Source organism: Prunus dulcis, chromosome 6 (genome assembly GCF_902201215.1).
Source record: "Prunus dulcis chromosome 6, ALMONDv2, whole genome shotgun sequence".
Taxonomy (NCBI): Eukaryota; Viridiplantae; Streptophyta; class Magnoliopsida; order Rosales; family Rosaceae; genus Prunus; species Prunus dulcis.
The window spans coordinates 20,058,105-20,078,927 of NC_047655.1; the positions used below are offsets into that span (position 1 = coordinate 20,058,105).

Sequence of the window (20,823 nt, forward strand, 5' to 3'; positions counted from 1 at the left end):
CATTTAAATTTACCCATCTTCACTTAANTACTAATTTAAAGTGGGTGAATATTATTGTTTATTGTCTGAATAGCAAAACAATAAACACAACCATTGCAAACATAAAGTNNGCAAAGTCAATTCTCATAAAGAAATTAGATNTAAAAAATTCTTAAAATTCAACCTATATATATTTGAAATTGTAAACGAGATCAGTTATCAATACTATCCTCTCACAAAAGATATCTACGGATGCGCATAACCAATAAATTATATCCCATTGCAGGCCGCNCATATGTGAATTTGAGAATTCCAAACATGGTTGATATGTGATTGTTTTTCAAACTATTGAATTGGTGGAACTGGAACCTTTGATTNGAACAAACCAAACCAAATCCTCACCTGAAACTTGATTCCCAAATCAGCAAACTTTTCCATTTATTCTTTTTGATAAGATCCATCCTATCATATTGTGCTGATAGTACCAAGAAAAGTTTACAGAAAACACAACAAAAATTGAGACCACAAAATCAAACTCAATTTCGATTGCCAGTTCATCCATTGATTTAGACCGGGATGCAAAAGTTAAGTAGACTTCAATGTGTTCCCAACGTCAATGACAAATCGGTATTTGACATCTGTTTTGGCAAGGCGCTCCATGGCAGTGTTCAAATAATCAATTGGGATAACCTCAACTTGGGCTGTTATGTTGTGCTTGGCTGCAAAATCAATCATCTCTTGTGTCTCCTTCATGCCTCCGATATTACTACCAGCAACCATCTTTCTTCCTGTAACATTTCCAAAGTAAGTGCTTGAATAAACCATCATCCAATGCAACCCCATGAAAGAAGTGAGTTATGTCATAGGCTTACCCAATAGCAAAGGAAAAACTGGAAGCTCAAGGGGTTTCTCTGGTGCACCAACCATAACAAGCTTTCCATTAGACTTCAACAAAGCAATTAAAGGCAAGAGTGGGTGGACTGCTGAAACCGTATCGATAATGCCATCCATTGTGCCCATGGCTGCCTACCAAATTAGCAGGACAAAAGATTAATTAGATCATAATCTAGTTAAATTCATGATCAATGCTACTTGTTGAAGTAATCACCTGCATCTGATCTTGATCACGGCTGACCAAAAACGAATCGGCACAAAGATGTTCAATAGCTTCCTTCTTCTTATTAGGTGAGGTACTGATCACCGTAACCTTAACCCCCATAGCCTTGGCAAACTTCACGGCCACATGTCCAAGACCACCTAGACCAACCACACCCACATGCATACCAGGTTTGTCAAGACCATAATATCTCAAGGGACTGTAAGTTGTAATCCCTGCGCATAGAAGAGGGGCAGCACCATCAAGAGGAAGGTTGTCCGGAACACGAATTACGAATTTCTCATCGGCCACCATGAAGTCAGAGTAACCTCCATATGTGATGGTTCCGTCATGGTACTTGGCACCGTAGGTGAGTATATATTTGGGGCAGTAATTCTCAAGATTGTTGGAACAACTATCACAAGATGTGCACGATCCTACCATGCATCCAACACCTACCTTGTCTCCAACACTGAATTTTTGAACTTTGCTCCCTACCTCTGTCACTACACCAACTATCTCATGTCTGCATTGCCAAATTAATGTCACATTTGATTAATTAGCAAAATCCTTGTCATAATCTATTTTAATTACACCGCATTTGTCGCTTCAATTTGTAGATTGATTACATTAGCTCCTAATCCACTAATTAAACTAAAGGTTTAGTAGATTGACGTACCCGGGAACTAGAGGATATGTAGAAAAATCCCATTCATTCTTCACCATGTGAAGGTCCGAATGGCATATCCCACANTACAGCACTTTGAATGACACATCTTTCTCTCCAGTTTCTCTGCNGCCAAAAATTAATTGAAGTTAAAGAATATGATGAGATCCTGGAAAAATCCTACTAAGGCATGAGCATCTTAAATAGGATGGAGAAATTAGAATGAATAATGACCTTCTTGAGAATTTAAAGGGAGAGAGAACGCCAGATGAGTCTCTGGCAGCCCATCCAAAAGCCTTCTTGGGGNGTTCTTGCTCTGTAGGCGTCACCATTTTCTCTCTTTATTGTAAGTTTCAGTATGAGAGAGAGAGAGAGAGAGAGAGAGATGCTGCGAATTGCTATGGTGAATAAGTTTATTTGACGATTGAAGAATATATAGAGAGCGAGCGAGAGAGAGAGAGTGAGAGAGAACGAGGCTTTGTGTTGCGCTTGCATGACGTATGGGGTGATCGAATGGAAACTCAAAAACAGTATTTTCAGAATTCATCTCACTTTGGTTGACTAGTCAACTTGTCTTTAATTTTAGAGTGATGTGGTCCCAGTCCCAATGCATAAGAGCTTACCTCTCCATAATTTTAGTTGTTTTATGTGCTTCCACTAAGAAAATTACATGTGGTTGCAACTTGCAGCATACTAAATGAATCTTGCATAAAGTTATTGGTATCTCTCTGAATAAATATAAAAGAGTGAATGAATGATTACGAGTGGCCTGGCCATTAAGTTAGTATTCTTGGTGGAGTGGTTACACGATGCCAAAGAACAGAAGCACCTAATAAAGTTAAGGTCCTGGCCATTAACCCTAAATTTAAAAATTGTATCACCTTTAGCATCTCCATCTTTGACTGATCAGCAAGCCAAGCCACCACATGCCAATATATTCACATATGCTTATAATATGGACAGCTCCTCCATTCAAAGACTGTTTTTATTAATAATTTTTTTATCAGTAATACTGTAGGAGGGGGGTTTTTCACACACACTGTTAAGATGTCATGGTTATTTAAACATGAGACCATTGGCCTGCAAGTCAAGACTCTTTCCTTTAGGCTACCCGTTGGCCCATTCAAAGGCTTAGTCATTAGGTTTTCAGGTCCTTTAATCTATTTTCCTCACATGTATATACAATATTCTTCAAGTAACCAGTTAGTAAGTTAATATGGCAGTAAGCACTCGTTTGACTTATTCTTTAATATAATTTTTTTATGATGAAAATTGTTCCTTTTTAGGTCCTCATTCAAATATTATTCCTTAAAAAATTTCATTCAATTCAGAAGTTTTTTAGCCATTAAATTGCTATCATGAATATTACTTATTTATTGAAAATATTATAGTCGGTTTAATCCTTGCATTTGTTGTTGTTAATACAAGTCTTTTGACTTTTCTACCAACAGGATTACATTCGTTTTTCTGTATTTTCTAATGTAGAGCTATTATTATTATTAAAAAATTATCTAGTTGTTCTTATTATGCCCATAAAGTATAAATCGTGTAGAAATTAATTTATAAGACCATAATTACATTATTTTATTATTATTTTAATATAGGGATATAAATAGGTTAAAAACCCCATAATTTTAGGACAATTTATTATTTTGGAGATACAACAAAATAACAATTTTTATTTTTGTTCATCCTATAATACCGGTACATTATACACATATAGCCCATCCAATGGCCTTCTTAGGGTGCTCTTCCTCTAGAGATTTCGCCATTTTCTCTCTTCTAAGTATTTTCTTTCTCATTAGTTTTTTTTTTTTTCTGATAATGTATATTAACTAATTATATATATACATATACAGAGAGAGAGAGAGAGAGAGAGACTGTGTGTAGCAGCTAGCAATTGTGACGTGCTAGTCTTTCGGGAGTTTTTGCTTAGATAAATCCAACTTCCTTGGCTTCTTCTTAGTCTGAATCCAACTTTTTGGGTTGCCATACAGCTTTCCCGGGAAAATACACTCATGTCATTACAATATTTCGTTTGAGGTTACCTTCGTAATTGTGATTGATGATTTTAAAGAAATTAAACATTTTAATTTACATATATGTTTTAACAAAAAAAACATTTGACTGCTTACAAAACAAATTTTGATACTTTCACCGAATTATTTATACATACAAACCAAACAAGTGTTCCGCTTTAAGCACTAATTTAAGTTATAATCCTCATTCACATTATTATACTAGTGCATTTCATTTTCTTGGAAAGGTATACTTATTCGTCATGCTTTTCATGTATGGACTGAAATGACATTTCCTTGATAAGATGAGGTACAATTCAGGGATTTCTCAAATAAGATCTCATTAAAATAAAAAACAGTAAAAGAAAAACTAAATTTTATTTTTACATGCCCAAAATAAAACAATGCTACTTTTTGGCCCCCCCTCCCTTTTTTTTTTTGCTTTCTGTATGTGAATCAACGAGTGAAAGTTATTATGTCTCAGCACAAATAGAAAAGATAAGAAAGACAAAGGCCATTACAAAAATACAACGAAGGTAGCATGACTAAAAGATTACGAAGCCCATAAATGGAGCAATACAAATACAGAAAGGTCCAAATTCCACTTGTGCGACTGAATAGTCAATGTTGCTAGTTTTTACGGAGTTATCATGTCTGTGCCTCCGCATTAATTCATGAAGCTCCCCTAATATCGCTTGGATATAAAAATGAATAAATAAATAAAAGCTTACAGAGACATAAAATATATTTATATTTTTAAAATTAAATGATGAAGGTGAAAGCAGTTGTGCTTGTTTCCATCTAAATTAAGAGCGAAAGGCTTAATTAGGACCACTAGATTGAATGGAGCCAGACAATATTAATGCCCATTTTGCTTATCGTTCCTTTCAAGATGCATGCTAGTTTAAAAAATTGGAGTCATTAATGTGCTAGAAATCAAGGAGTATCAATAAGAAATCAGGGAGTTTATAACATGTTTTAAAATAAATTAAATACAAAACATGAAGGTAGATCGCATATATTGTAATTTAGTTAATAAAAGTAGAGGATATATATCTTACCAGTTTAGGTTTTAGTTAGATGGTTAAAATTATGTGAGTTTATGTCTAGGATATAAAAGTTGTAAAGACATCTATATGAAGAACCCAAGATGGCACATTGCAATGGAAAACCTGAGCACACAAAAATGACAAAAAGCCAAGATAATTTTATTCAAATAAAAAAGGGTACATAAGCTTGAAATTGGAAATGACGATCTAGTGTAGTAGGGGAGGAGCCCCCCTACCTAGCCAACTTAAGGATCTTAGATAATACTTTTAACTTATTAATAATATTATGGAATAGGGTTGAAAGAAAATCAACATAAGCAATGGCAATGATGATGGTCGCCAAATAGTTTGCAGATTCCTCCTTTCTCACAATCTGAAGTGCAAAATGTCCAGCATTTTCCACCGTTTGGGTTGTCATCCGCACCAGGGACACAATTTCCAAGTTCAGGATGATTAGTACAACACTTAGACCCTTCAACAGTTGCAATCTTCCAAACTGAAATTAAGAAAAAAAAAAAGGACAATTAATTAATTCGCCAAAAAGATTACAGTCTTATTATGAAATGAACCAAAAATTGAAAAACTAAAAGCCTCTTGAACAAACTCTGCAATATATAAAATTATATTACAAAATATTTACAGGAAAAACAAGTGTAGACATGAGTTTACGCGCTTGAATAAACTCTAGATTCTTAGTTTAAAAGTAATTAAAATTGATCCAATTTGGATTTTCTATCGACTCATACATTGATATGATCAACGAAAAAGGAAAAAAAACCTTAATAGCTTGCATGCATGGACATCTGTTTGACCATATATATAGGAGATTGTAAATACTTAATTGAAAAGCCTAACTAACAGGAAAAAAAATAAAATATATATGATTGAAGATCATTGAAACAAACCATTGGTGGTTGACAAGAGCACCAAAATGAGGACGAAACAAGGGATTGTAAACTTAGCCATCGTTTTTAACTAGAATTTACTTCACTTGTTCTGCTAAAAAGTTGAGACGATGTGCAATTTATATAGAGAGTTAAAATATATAGTCATAAATATATAATTACGTTCAAAATATATATGGTATTTTTTGGCAAATAGTGGGATTTTTGTCTGGAAATGGGAAATTAAAAAAATTGTTTTTGGGGGTGGAAATGAGGCAATATCCACAATACCTGGCTGAGTCCTGCTGTGGTGCACCAGCTGTATAGGTACAGCCGCTCACATGATAGGCACGTGATGTTTTTTAAAAACAATAGGAACCGGCTGTTTTGGGTAACAGGTTAAAAGAAGGAAAACAAAACCACGCGCTCGTTCTTCAACTTGCCCTGAACTGTCGCTCGTCCTACTCCTCTGTATTGTGGAGCTGGATAGTCTCGACAACGCAAACCGGTGGCAGAGGACGGGTCGGACTCGCTTGAATCGTCTCAGAGCTGCGTCGGCCTTTCGGACCTGCGATCGTTGTGTCGTCGTGTGAAGATGCGTTAGAGTTGTTGGGTGGTGCTGCGTTCACTGCAGCAGCGGCGGCGGCGCTGATATTGTTGGGAAACGTCATCGTCGTGGAGGCTTCGACTTCGCCTTCGGCGTTCGTACAAAACGTCATCTACTCAACAAGATTGCCATCTTCTCCAATTCCTACTGCCCGTATGTTATTATCTCTCTATTGCTTGTTCATTTTGGCTTTTGTGATAAATTTAAGGTATTGGGATTGGAAATTCATAAAGCAATCAAATGGAATTTGAGAATTGTGAGTTGGTCAATTTGATAATTATGAGAAATATTTAGAGTGTTCATGTTGAGGAAAATATGAATCCATCATCTCAAATGGGACCTTTTTACTAATTTATAGATTACTTTTCATTTTCATGGATTTATTGCATTGTTTTCTAATTCTGGGAAATAAATTGCTGCGTTTCATCTACTAAATCTTCAGCTTTCTGTTATTGAAATAGTTCGCAAGTTGAGTAGAAATGTTTAGAAAAAGAACTCTGTGCATGCCTGTGTGTGAATTTAAGTAATGTTGAAATGAGAGATTGTGTGCTGTTTTGTGGATTCTTCTTTGAGGGTCTCTTGCTTGGTGAGAATTGTAGAGACAGAGAAAGGGAAAGTGGGTAGACAGAGCCAAACTCTCACCCAGAAGCAGCTCCTCATCACTTTCACGTGGAACAACAAAATTTCAGGCCAAAGCTTGACCATCAACGTTGGGGACAAAGACAATACCCCATCACCATTCAAATTCAATTTCAATTCACATGCATATGGCTGGGAGATTTTAGTTCCCACGCATCTGGCTTCTCTTCATTGTTGTTTCTTTGTTTTTTCTCTCTTATTTTTTAATTTATTTAGAGCAACAAGTTTGGGTTTTGTAAATTTTTCTTCCTTCAAATTTTCCCTTGTCCTTTTTTTAAAATAAAAATTAATATGAGGTTCTCTAATCTATTAAATTAGATTTTTTTAATCGTAGCGTAAGATTTCATTTTATTGTAAAAAAAATTCATTCATCTTAGTCATCAAAGAAAATAGAGCATTGAGATACCAGTTAGAGAAGAAGAAAGAGAAGAAGAAGAAGAAGAAGAAGAAGAAGATGAAAAGAGAGGTTGTGGTGAGGTTCAATCAGGGGTTTGGGTTTAATGGTGGTGGAGGTGGTGGTGGGAAAGATGATGGAGCTACTGCTAGAGGCAGCTTGGTTGGATTTTGGATGCAATTGTTTCCATTTGGGTACTCTCTTTCATTTAGCAACTGATTTGGGGTTCTTCTCACAAATCTTAGTTCCTTTACATTTCTGAAAAAAAAACAGGTAGTTTTATACTATTTTTGTTTCTAATATAATCATTTTTATTTTTGACTCTGACATCAGCATGTAGGATTATATCTCTAATGAAATTGATGCCTTTCCACATCCAGCTCCTTGCAGTGCTTGTAGCAATTGTTGGTGTGGGTGCTTTTCTGTGGTGGGCAAGGCAGGATATGGTTCAAGACAGTGTAAGGCTACTTCTATTTTTTCTCTTGCTCACTTCTTAAAGCTCATAGTTTTCTTCAACTGTGGTATCAAACATCTGTTGTTGCCTAGTTAAAACACAACCCAAGTTGTTGAGTGCCTTAAGTTCCATGCTCTCAATTTAATTTCCATGTTGGCACCTACAAGTGACTGGTAAAACCTTTTTAATTATTTATGTCAGGTTCAATTATTTTTTAAAAATATATTAGGTCTTACATGATGTTTTGGCATTTGTGGACGGTTAATTTATCAATCTACAGATCTTCTAGTGGATAGTGTACCGTGTACCGAAACGCTCTATGATTTTCTTTTATTTGGAGTTGACAATTAAGTAATGTTGGTGTGCTCTTGATTTCAAAAAACTGTATCACATGTGGTATATAAACAGGTAATCTGGATTGGTGTTGGATAGTTTCCATGGATAGGCATGTAGAAATCTATTGTGTTATAATGAGTTCATGCTTTCCCATGTGAGATGTATCAGATAAATGCATGATATGTATAGGATGTTTGGAAAGGGTTTAAGTACGCAAGTGATACTCTTTCATGTAACAATTCACGAACGCTTCATCTACATCTTGTAATCAAGTAATGTCAGAGTAACATCATGACGGTGATTTTCAATTGTGAAGTTTTATTTATTTCTTACTCTGATGTCTTCTGCTTTTAATGAACAACAACCATTGTTCCCATAAAGTGCCATATAGTGAGGACTTGAGAAAATGGTTATGCGCCATATGTTGTTCCCATAAAGTGCCATATAGTAAGGATGGATTTCCCATAAAGGTTTTCTTATACTGTGTTGCTCGTGATCTTCTAATTGCTCGTGATCTTCTAAGTGCTAGATAACTTAGTTCATTTTGAGTATTTTTAGTTTTAAATGTAATTTTTATTGTGATTTAAATATCATGTTACAATGGATAGATTTGCAGGTTGTATGTAATTATATTTATTTTAATTAGTTTGCAATTTCAATTTTCAATTTATTTTTTAATATTTATTTTATTATTAGGTTTAGCTTGGTTTTGCTACTGAATGAGTTATGAAGCTTTGCAGAAGTGAATTAACATAAATTAACCAATGCCCCATTGGTTATGTTGGTTGTTGATTGATTACAAACAAAACAGATGGAGGAAAGGGTAATTGTACACCGCTGTCTAGTTTTTGTATCATGGGATGTGCAATTGCGCAGTCTCTTTAAAGCCTAAACTTGAATAAAATTCATTTTTAATGACTTTTGTAAACCAGGATATGCAATTGCATACCATTTATGCAATAGTTGACCCTATATATGCAATTATTATCATTTGTACAAACAAATTTCACTCTCGTGCTTTCTCGAAGTAGACAAACTAGTGTAGATTTAATAAGCAAGTGAAACTTTTTCAGGTTTTTGGAACTCAAATGGTTTTCAGGTTTTTATGCTCGAGATCGATATTTTAATCATTACCCTTAACATGGATAGTGATGAATCCAATTTCTGCTAGACCTGGCAAATGGATTTGGGGTCATATTCGTGTTAACCCGTTAATTTAATGGGTTGACACGACACGACTCGTTAAGCTAACATGTGAGAAATATCAGACCCAAACACAAACCGTTAAGAATAAACTAGGAAATATATATATATATATATATATATATATATCCCAAAACGAGCTAGCAACCCCCTATCTCTGCCCTTTTTCTCCCAATTTTCATCTTTCATAAACACCATCCAAAAATCTACAAGTTCAGGATTAGTCTTGCATAATGATAAAACAAGAGAAGCAAAATGTTGGTTGATTAGATTATTTATATATAATTAAAAAAAAATAAAGGGAGGGAGAGAAGAAGAGAAGAAAAAAATGGAGAGAAAAGAAAGAGATGGAGAGAATAAGAAGAAGAAGAAAAAAAAAAGGGAGAGAAGAAGAGAAGAAAAAAAATGGAGGGGAGAGATGGACAATTTCCGAAAGGGGAGAAGAACAGGAAAAAAGTGAGAGATTGAGGGATGTAGAGAAGAGAAAAAAAGAGAGGGGGAGATGAGAAAGTCGACGAAGAGAGGAAGTGGAATGAAGGAAAAATAATATTAAAGAGAGAGAGAGAGAGAGAGAGAGAGAGAGAGAGAGAGAATAAGAAAGAATTTTATTTTATTTTTTAAAAAAAGGCATGATGTTGGGGATATGAGATATTTAAAAAATATATATTTTAAAAAAATACAGAATTACTCTCCTTAACGGGTGGATGCAATATTCGCAAATTGACCCGACACGACTCGTTAGCTTAATGGGTTCACTCGTTTTCAACCCGACCCATTAAGTTCAACCCAAATATTGATAATTTGATGCGAATTCGTGTCATGTTAACGGGTCGTGTGCAATATTGCCGGGTCTAATTTCTGCACCTCACAAAGGTAAGGTGAAGGATTAAAATATCGGCCGTGCAGATAATATAGGGCCTCCAATTTACGGAAATTTCGAGGAATATATCGTTATCGTTTTAGGTATCGGGAAAAAATCAACAAAAATGACAAATATAAGCATTGAAATACGTAATTTTGGTGTAAAATGTTCATAAATGTTATGTACATTATCAATGATTGTATTAAAAATTAGGATTAACCGAACTAGTAGGCAGGGGCGGCCCTGGCATGATGCAAGTTGTGCCACTGCATAGGGCTCCTAATTTTTTAGGACCTCCGAATTTCTTTTACTTTATATAATATATATTAATATTATAACAACTGTATATATACTCCAACGTGCCGCACATTGACACAAAATTTTATTTAGTGGATTTGGTTTCTAGTGCATATCCTTTGGTACAAGGTCTAGGTTTGAGTCTTAGTTATGTGAATATATTTGTAATTTTATTCTCTTTTTATTATAAGAACAAAATTTTAAATAGTTTTAAAAAGAAGCACGTGAAAAATATAAGGGGATAGATCCAATTAAACTAACAATAGTATATATCACACCCATACGTTTTTTCCTTAAAAAATAATAATAATAATTTCTTCAACTCAAAACAAAACACCCATTCATGTCTTCTTCTTTCTCGTCAACTTTTATTTTCTGAACGAATGCACTCCCTGCGTTCGCTTGAACAAATAGCCCCTTTGTTTGGAAAACTAAGTTAGTAGGGTCCATTTTCCAGGGGAACAGGTAAATTTACTTAACAAAGGCACTCTTTGCATTCGAGTGAATAAATATCCCGTTTATTTGAAAAAGTAAGTCAGTGGGGTACATTTTTTCAGGGAACGGACAACTTTACTCAACAAACGCAACCCTTGCGTTCGCGTGAACAAATAGCATGTTTGTTTGAAAAAGTAAGTTAGTTGAGCCCTTTTTTTCGGGGAACAGACAACTTTTCTCAACGAACGCAACCCCTGCATTACCGTGAACAAATGGCATGTTTGTTTGAAAAAGTAAGTTAGTTAGACCCATTTTTCTGGAGAATAGGCAGCTTTACTCAACGAACGCAAACCATTGCGTTCGCATGAACAAATAGCTCATTTGTTTGGAAAAGTTAGTTAGTTGGGCCAATTTTTTCGAGGAAGAAGCACCTTTACTCAACGAACGTAATCCCTGCGTTCGCGTGAACAAATAGCTCGTTTGTTTGAAAAAGTAAGTTAGTTGGGCCAATTTCTCCGAGGAACGAGCAACTTTACTCAACGAACGCAACCCCTGCATTGACATGAACAAATAGCCCGTTTGTTTGAAAAAGTAAGTTAGTTTTGCCCTTTTTTTCGAGGAACGGGCAACTTTACTCAACGAACACAACTCCTGCGTTTACGTGAACAAATAGCCCGTTTGTTTGAAAAAGTAAATTAGTTTGGCCCATTTTTTAGAAGAACGAGCAACTTTACTCCATGAACGCAACCCCTGCGTTTACGTGAACAAATAGCCCGTTTGTTTGAAAAAGTAAGTTGGTTGGATATATTTTTTCGGCGAACAGAAAACTCTCCTCAACGAACGCACCTGTTGCGTTGGTGTTAAAAAATATCCCGTTTGTTTAAAAAAGTAAGGTGGTTGGGGCATGTTTTAGGCGAACGGGTAACTTTTCTCCAAGAACGCACGTATTGCGTTCGTTTGAACAAATATCCTGTTTGTTTAAAAAAGTAACTTTGTTGGCCTTCTTTTTCGGCGGAACGTCGAGTATTTTTGAACGAAAGCAAACCCTTACGTTCGTTTGAACAAACTTCCCGTTTGTTTGAAAAAATAAGTTGGTTGGGCTCATTTTACGGGGAACGAATAACTTTACTGAACGAACGCAACCCTTGCATTCACTAGAACAAACACCCCGTTTGTTTGAAAAAGTAAGTTGGTTGGATATATTTTTTCGGTGAATAGTAAACTTTCCTCAATGAACGCACCTGTTGCGTTTGTGTGCAAAAATACCCCTTTTGTATGAAAAAGTAAGGTGGTTGGAGCATGTTTTCGACGAACGGGTAACTTTTCTCAAGTAACGCACATATTGCGTTCGTGTGAATAAATAAAATGTTGGTTTGAACAAGTAAGATTGTTGGCCCTCTTTTTTGGTGGAACGTCAAGTATTTCTAAACGAAAGCAAACCCCTGTGTTTGATTGAACAAACTACCCGTTTGTTTTCAAAAGTAAGTTGGTTTGGCCTATTTTTAGGGAACGGGTAACTTTACTGAACGAACGCAACCCTTGCGTTCGCTAGAACAAACACCACCTTTGTTTGAAAAAGTAAGGTTGTTGGGGATATTTTATCGGCAAATGGGTAACGTTTCTCAACGAACGCAATCCTTTCAGTTGTGGGTTTAGGGTTTTAAGAAATTGATGGCAGTTTTGTAATTTAAAAGAAGTTAAAAGCCTCTTTGTTATGTTGTAAATGGGCTTTGGGTGTGTTTCTAAAGTCCATTTTATATGGAGTATTTTTATAATTTGGGCCCATATATTGGGTATAATAGCGAATCTCCCAAAAGAAAAAGGTCATGAGATAAATTGAAAATTGGGTACAAGTTCAAGAATTAAATCAACAATTTAGCCATGTTTAATGGTTTTTGGGCATATATCGCATATTTGATATCACATGTGTGCAATTCTCAGTTTATAATATGCATATGCATATACCTGTATGCAATTTTGTAGCATCTATGTGCAATTCTCATTTTACAATATGCAATTGCATATATAATATGCAATTTTGTAACATCTGTTTGCAGTTCTTAGTTTACAATATGCAATTGGATTCCGCCATTGTTTTGATTTTTAACTTTGTCATTTTTACCAGAAGGCTCATCAGCTCACTCTTATAATGTATGCAAAGATCGCCAAATTTCCTCTTTTTGGCTAGAGGGCCTCTTTTTTGTGCGTGTTCATTTGCAATGACAATAGGATAATCTACTACTACCTAAAAGCTATAGAAAATTAAATGTCATATCATCTATTTTCTCTGACCAAGACTACATGTCACATAAATAAGAAATAAGATCTCAAAAAAGAAACAAAAACAAAGAAAACACTTTACCTAAAATCAATAAATACAAAGATGAATTTAAATTAGTTCTTTCATTTGTTTTAAATTCTTTTCAATATGGTCAACTATGATAATTGATTTATTTTTATAAAGGTGATCAATGAATACAATACAACATATGTTACCAAATTATTGAAAAAAAGAATTTTTAAGATCAATTAAAAGTGAATAGAAAGAAAAGTATAAATAAAAGGTATACAAAGGTATTCTTTTAAAAGTTAATATTTTCATTCTACACAACTCAAGACCACTTGCACCACACGTTATATCTTGTTATATTAATTGTCATATTATTGTTTCATATAAACACAAATTTTTAAGCCCATATAAACACCAATTATTAAGCCCATAGGTTAGGTGGTGTAATATATTAGAATTACAGCTCATCAAAAGGTTAAATTTGCTTCCATTATTAAGAATAGAATAAGAGTGCTGCTAAACGAACCCTAAAATTAATTGAGTACATCATACTATAAAAGTATATATTGAATTACTGATTTATCCTAATATAAAATGACCAAAAAAGATATATGGAATTGTGAAACAAATATAATTTTAATAAGTACACCCCACTAACTATATTCAACCCTAATCAAAAGATTGCTTGTCCTATTGTGTTTTTAAGGAAAGATGTGGTAATTGCAAGAACTTGGAATTGCAAAAACAGTGTCAACAGTTTTAGTAGAAGCATAAATCCATATGAAAAGTCAAAGATTTATAAACACTATTAAAAAAATCAAGCTGAAAATTAACTATAAAATAATGCTACAAGTATTAGGGTGTATCAGAGAATTTTTGGTAGTTTTATAGGGCGTACTTAGTTAATTTTACATTTTAATTAAAATATTAGGGTGTACTTAGATCATAAGGTGTACTCAGTTAATTTTAAGGTTCGTTTAGCAACACTCTAGAATAAATATAAAATTACTTTGGTTTCTCAAAGAGATTTTCCTTTCACAGAGAATAACGCAAAACTTGGCACCATCCCTCAAAAGACACAATCAAATAATAAAAACAGATTTGTATTTCACCTAAGCAACTCATGATTTTGGCACAAAGACAAATTATCCAGTACAAATTTCCTTTATTTGTTTTTTCACATGTATCCATACTCCTTTTCAGTAACCAATGCGGTGATGTGCACCTTCCTTGCCATTTGTGCACCTACAATAGGAAAAATGGAAAAAATTAGACGCAAGAGAAATCATAAAATTACACAATCTACAAATTTGAACAGCAAGAAAGAAAAAAACAGTAATTAGAATGAACAACCAAATAATGAAAGAACCTCAAAATACAACCAATCAAATTCTATGATGACAATTACCCAAATTGAAGTAAATAATAGTGCAACTAAAAAAGAAAATTATCGCTTTTCGTTTAAAATAAAATTAAAAAATTACAATCATGAAGCATGAAACTTAAACTGAATACAGAACAGGAAAGAAAAAAATTGCAACCAAATGTTCCTATTATAGGAAAAGGGACTAATATGGGCGTTCAATTGGGAAAATGGAAATATTATTAGCCTTTAAGGCTTTCTATACAAAGAGAAAACAGATATCACACAAAAACATTAACAAATTTCAAACAGCAATTGTGTACTTAAACTAACTCTTTACCCAAAAAAAGGAAAAGCAAAGAAAAAATAGAGCTATACTAATTATTTCTCCGCTAAAAAGACAATCATATTAGTAATGTATATACCTTAAATGCTTCACAGCTTTATCTCTTAATTGTTCCCCTATGAAATTTTTTGACTTCATCCATTATGCACAACAAAACAGAATAGATAGTTTAAAGAACAAAACTAATATCAACTAATGAAAACAGGAATAGTGGCTCAATTTACATTCTATTGCCAAATCACATACCAAATGGATGCTTGGTAATAAACCAAAATGAAGCTATTGATCTGCAAAACAGATAAATAAGTTTAAACAAACAAACAAAGGCATAGTCACCCAAAGACTCAATCTTTGGGTTCAAATACTAAAACAATTTATTCATCATATAAAGATCATATAACTTGGATTAAATATCATCCAATTTGTTTCTTTCTTATAAGATCTGCATTAGAAGGTCAGAGCGTTTGCAGTCACAAGAAAAAGGAATTTCACAGAAAGTTGAAATAGAAGTAACTGAAAGAAAGCATTTTCTTCACCTAACTGCTTCTAACCCTTCAACTCCTCTGCCAAAAGAATCCCCTGAGAAAACAAAAGAAGAACAAAAATCAAAGCCTAATCTGGACACAACTCTAAATAAATGAATTAATGAGAAAAGCAGAGATGAAGAGGAGAGCACCAAAAAACAGCAAGCAACTAAAATGAACTGCTGATTATGAATATAAAAAAGCTTCTTGAAGGCAGAACCATCTAAGCTTATAATCTGTAACAGAAATTGACACATTAAATCTAACACAAATAACATGTTATCTAAAACTCAAACAAATTAATACAACACTCAAAAAGCAAAAATACCACTCGACATTCCAAATGTCATCTATAAATGGCACATAACTTGTCCCTCTCAATGTCAGTACACAATCAAAAACTGGAAGCACCGTGTTATTTGGAGTGTAACACCAAAAAATTGGCCTGTCATGATATCCAGCTTCTTTCTAGTCAGACTCTTTGTGTAAAGGACAATTGCCATTTTCTGAATAAGCACTTGATGTAATCAGAAAAATCCAACTCAAAGGTTGCAAAGATTCATGACCAATGATGTGCGATAATTGGTATAAAACTATGAATAGCACACAATAAACAATAGAAAGAAGAAACCTTGATACAATTAACATGACTATTGCAAATTCAAAAAGAAATAAATGACCAAAACTCTGCTGCACAATCATTAGAGGCTTCTTGAACAGAGACAAAACAAAGCAAGTACAAGTCCTGGCGAAGCTCTGTCATCAACCCTTCAATGAAGCAACTCGTAAGAAACTCACCACCACCATTGTCTTGAATGCCCATATGGTAGCCAAGATCAAAATCAAGAAGTGCAGTGCCACCATTGCATACCCAACATGAGTGTGACATTTCAGCAAACAAATGGAGAGCATGTGGTGATATGCCAGATGTATCAACCCCAAAACCCAATTGCTTTCAAGCTTCTTGATCAAGATTCTTCAAAGACAAAAACCGAGTAATGATCTAAATTTTTGTGGACATGATGGGTTGTTTTATATAAACATGTAGGGGTAAAATCGTCCGTTCAGAATAAATTGCCCCTTCTCGTTTGTGATGCTATGTATTTCGGATAATTGTGCCCGGTGATTGAAAGTACAAAATATATCTACTTATGCTAGTACAATAAAATATGATCCATTATTCTTATTTAGGTTTGCACACAGTCACTCTTACATTGCATCGTCGTACTGCAATTGCATGTGTGTTATGCAAACGCTACCCGCCTGTGAGCAAACTCCACATAGCTTAAAAACGCAAAGTTAATGAATGTATGGTGCGAAGACAAAGAAAAGTAAGTAACTACTTCATTATGACCTTATGGCTATTAATACATATTAGGGTTAACCACATTATGGTTTACGAAATTGGGGATATTTTTGAATATGATTTGTACTACATGACAATTTCTATTACTAAATATTTTCGAATAATTGGTCCTTTTGTAGTATAATATGTTCGGATTATTGCCCCTTACCGTTTGTCATGCTCTGTATTTCAAATAATTGAGCCCTTCGATTTATAGTAAAAAATATTTCTAATTATGCATGTATAGTAAAATATGATCCATTTTTCTTATTTTCGTTTGTGCACAATCACTCTTGCATTGCATCACCAACATGCAATTGCATGCTTGCAATGCAAATGTTGCCCGACTGTTGGCAAACTCTTCAGAGCATAAACACGAAGCTAAAAACATACAATTGCATAAACTCATTACTCAAAATATATTGAACTCCTAAACTGCATGAACTCATTACCCAAAATACATTCAACTCATAAACCAGAAAAAGAGGGTTGTTTGAACTCTTACTTGATGTTTCCAAATTTTCAACGCATCCTCTTTACACTTCCTTTCTCCACCAACTCAAATGTCGTCGTTCACACAATTCCAACAAATCAAACTAAATTCCACTCAATTTGGTGACCACTACATCATGGAGGCTGGACCCATCATCAATTTCGCAACGATTACCTCTCTGCATATCAGTTTTGGGCAAGCAGAGAGAAGATATTTTACCTCTCAATAAATTAAAAAATAAGAGAGAAAAAACAAAGAAACAACAACGAAGAGAAGCCAGATGCGTGGGAACTAAAATCTCCCAGCCAGATGCATGTGAATTGAAATTGAATTTGAATGGTGATGGGGTATTGTCTTTGTCCCCAACGTTGATGGTCAAGCTTTGGCCTGAAATTTTGTTGTACCACGTGAAAGTGATGAGGAGCTGCTTCTGGGTGAGAGTTTGGCTCTGTCTACCCACTTTTCCTTTCTCTGTCTCTACAATTCTCACCAAGCAAAAAGAAGAATCCACAAAACAGCACACAATCTCTCATTTCAACATTACTTAAATTCACACACAGGCATGCACAGAGTTCTTTTTCTAAACATTTCTACTCAACTTGCGAACTATTTCAATAACAGAAAGCTGAAGATTTAGTAGATGAAACGCAGCAATTTATTTCCCAGAATTAGAAAACAATGCAATAAATCCATGAAAATGAAAAGTAATCTATAAATTAGTAAAAAGGTCCCATTTGAGATGATGGATTCATATTTTCCTCAACATGAACACTCTAAATATTTCTCATAATTATCAAATTGACCAACTCACAATTCTCAAATTCCATTTGATTGCTTTATGAATTTCCAATCCCAATACCTTAAATTTATCACAAAAGCCAAAATGAACAAGCAATAGAGAGATAATAACATACGGGCAGTAGGAATTGGAGAAGATGGCAATCTTGTTGACTAGATGACGTTTTGTACGAACGCCGAAGGCGAAGTCGAAGCCTCCACGACGATGACATTTCCCAACAATATCAGCGCCGCCACCGCTGCTGCCGTGAACGCAGCACCACCCAACAACTCTAACGCATCTTCACACGACGACACAACGATCGCAGGTCCGAAAGGCCGACGCAGCTCTGTGACGATTCAAGCGAGTCTGACCCGTCCTCTGCCCCTGGTTTGCGCCGTCGAGACTATCTAGCTCCACAATACAGAGGAGTAGGACGAGCGACAGTTCAAGGCAAGTTGAAGAACGAGCGCGTGGTTTTGTTTTCCTTCTTTTAACCTGTTACCCAAAACAACCGGTTCCTATTGTTTTTAAAAAACATCACGTGCCTATCATGTGAGCGGCTGTACCCATACGGCTGGTGCACCACAGCAGGACTCTGTCAAAACAATAATGGTACTGAAACTGATGCTTAAGACTTAAATATTTGTCAATGGTTATCATAGCATTCAAAGAAACAACGAACTCCACTCCACTTCATTTTTTGTCCTTGGATGCTAAAAAATGTAGGTTCAAAATGAGGAAAAGTCCTGCATGTTTGCATCTATCACCTTCTTCTTCTTTGTTCTATTTCAATTAAGTTGTTACGATGCAAATAAATCCTCTCTATATATCAATCTCTCTCTCTACCCACCCCTTCAGGCCCTGAAAAGAAAAAAAGAAAATGCTCAGCCTTATCAACTTCATATAACAGAAATACTGAAATTAACAATGCACAAGAATATTTACTCAGACTAGACACATTACCTCTAACCAAGTGGTGATAAAGAATCCACAAATACCAAGAAGCATTGCCTTGAAACGAAAGGGTACCTGCTCAAAGACAAACGGCATGCCTAAGAAAATATTCATATGCATAAATAAATACCAATCATGGAGTCATAAATACCTATAATTGTAATTCTAATCAAACATACAAGTACAGAAATCATGCTAGAGCTGAATTGTAATTTCACTCTCCCACTAAAAAAGAAAGCCTTTTATGCTATAAACCCAACAACTACCGAGTTAAATTTCAATTTTTTTTTCTTTCTTGTCATGTTGTAGAAAAAGATGGGGAGAATATGTTTTCTCATTATATTTTGTTTACAAGATTACACAGGTATATATGTATAAGCTAGGGAAGGCTAATATCCACTGGCCAGGTTAAGAACCATTGGCAAGTCTAAGAGTTGATGGCCAACACACCACAACCAGGAAAACTCTAATTACAAGCAACAAGATCAAATCCCCTAAATTAAGGACGTGTAAATCAATCACTAAATCAATCACAGCTAGTAGCCACCAAGCTAACCACAGCTATCAGCTACCAATACTTCCAATACTCCCCCTCAAGCTGGATCAAAGGGATTAATTGATCCAAGCTTGGACAGCAAGCGTTGAAACTGAGTGGAAGCAAGAGACTTGGTGAAAACATCTGCAAGTTGATCATGGCTCCGAGTGAATGTGGTTTGAATTACCTTGGACTGAACTTGTTCACGAACATAGTGACAGTCAACTTCAATGTGTTTGGTCCGTTCATGGAACACGGGATTGGAGGCAATATGCATAGCTGCCTGATTGTCACAAAAAAGAGACATAGGTTTGTTGCTCAAAAAACCCAAGTCTGAGATAAGGCTCTTGAGCCAAATGAGTTCACATGCAGTGGAAGCCATGGCTCTATACTCAGCTTCAGCACTTGAGCGAGCAATTACATTTTGCTTTTTGCTCTTCCATGTCACGATGTTTCCTCCAACAAATGTGCAGTAGCCTGTAGTGGATTTTCTATCAATAGCATTCCCTGCCCAGTCAGCATCGGTGTATGCCATGATTTGAGTATGACCATTGTTCTTCATGATAATTCCCCGACCAATAGAGCCCTTGAGGTATCTTAGAATCCTTTTAACAACATTTAAATGAGCCTCAGTGGGTGCATGCATGAATTGGCTTACAAGACTGACGGCGTAAGTTATATCCGGTCTAGTAATGGTGAGATATATAAGCTTACCCACCATTCTTTGATAGTAACTTATATTGCTGAGAGGCTCTCCTTCCAAGTCCAACTTCAATTTGCTATCAAGAGGTGTACGGGCCGGTTTGCAATCTATCATCTTCACTTCTTGAAGCAAGTCAATCACATACTTCTGTTGACTTAAAAACAGTCCCTTGGGAGAAGTAGCCATTTCAATCCCAAGGAAGTATTTTAACACTCCTAAGTCTTTAATGGCAAATTTCTGATGAAGAGAATGCTTAAGAGTGTTAATCTCATCAATATTATCACCTGTGATGATAATATCATCAACATAGATTAGAACAACTAATTTGCCAACTGAACCAGTTCGAACAAACAAGGATGAATCAGCATGACTTCTCTTGAAACCAAACTTTTCAAGTACAGAGCTCAACTTGGCATACCAGGCACGTGGAGATTGTTTCAATCCATAAATGGATTTGTGAAGCTTGCAAACCATACTTGAATTCTGTGCCTGTGGATGACCAGGAGGTAATTGCATGTAAACTTCCTCTTCAAGGTCTCCATGCAAAAAAGCATTTTTTACATCCATTT

General features: G+C 35.1%; 1 protein-coding gene and 2 long non-coding RNA genes across 4 annotated transcripts; 1 reads left to right on the top strand and 2 right to left on the bottom strand.

The window, feature by feature from the left end:
- Positions 1 to 388: 388 nt before the first annotated feature.
- On the bottom strand, positions 389 to 2,127 carry LOC117629577 (probable mannitol dehydrogenase). Its single transcript, XM_034362102.1, has 5 exons — positions 1,977 to 2,127; positions 1,755 to 1,868; positions 1,088 to 1,601; positions 852 to 1,005; positions 389 to 767 (listed from the first exon to the last, which is right to left on the bottom strand). The coding sequence occupies exons 1-5, from the start codon at positions 2,072 to 2,074 to the stop codon at positions 565 to 567; spliced, it is 1,083 nt and encodes a 360-aa protein (XP_034217993.1). The 5' UTR covers positions 2,075 to 2,127; the 3' UTR covers positions 389 to 564.
- A 4,036-nt stretch (positions 2,128 to 6,163) lies between these two features.
- LOC117629581 lies at positions 6,164 to 7,953 on the top strand. 2 transcript variants are annotated; one of them, XR_004586124.1, is made up of 2 exons: positions 6,164 to 6,453; positions 7,714 to 7,953. It is a non-coding gene; the product is annotated as an uncharacterized LOC117629581 (long non-coding RNA). The 2 variants fall into 2 exon arrangements; XR_004586123.1 differs by lacking the exon at positions 6,164 to 6,453 and adding an exon at positions 7,486 to 7,606.
- Positions 7,954 to 14,297: 6,344 nt separating this feature from the next.
- LOC117629580 lies at positions 14,298 to 17,485 on the bottom strand. The gene is made up of 3 exons (XR_004586122.1): positions 17,294 to 17,485; positions 15,456 to 15,498; positions 14,298 to 14,455 (listed from the first exon to the last, which is right to left on the bottom strand). It is a non-coding gene; the product is annotated as an uncharacterized LOC117629580 (long non-coding RNA).
- Positions 17,486 to 20,823: the final 3,338 nt, after the last annotated feature.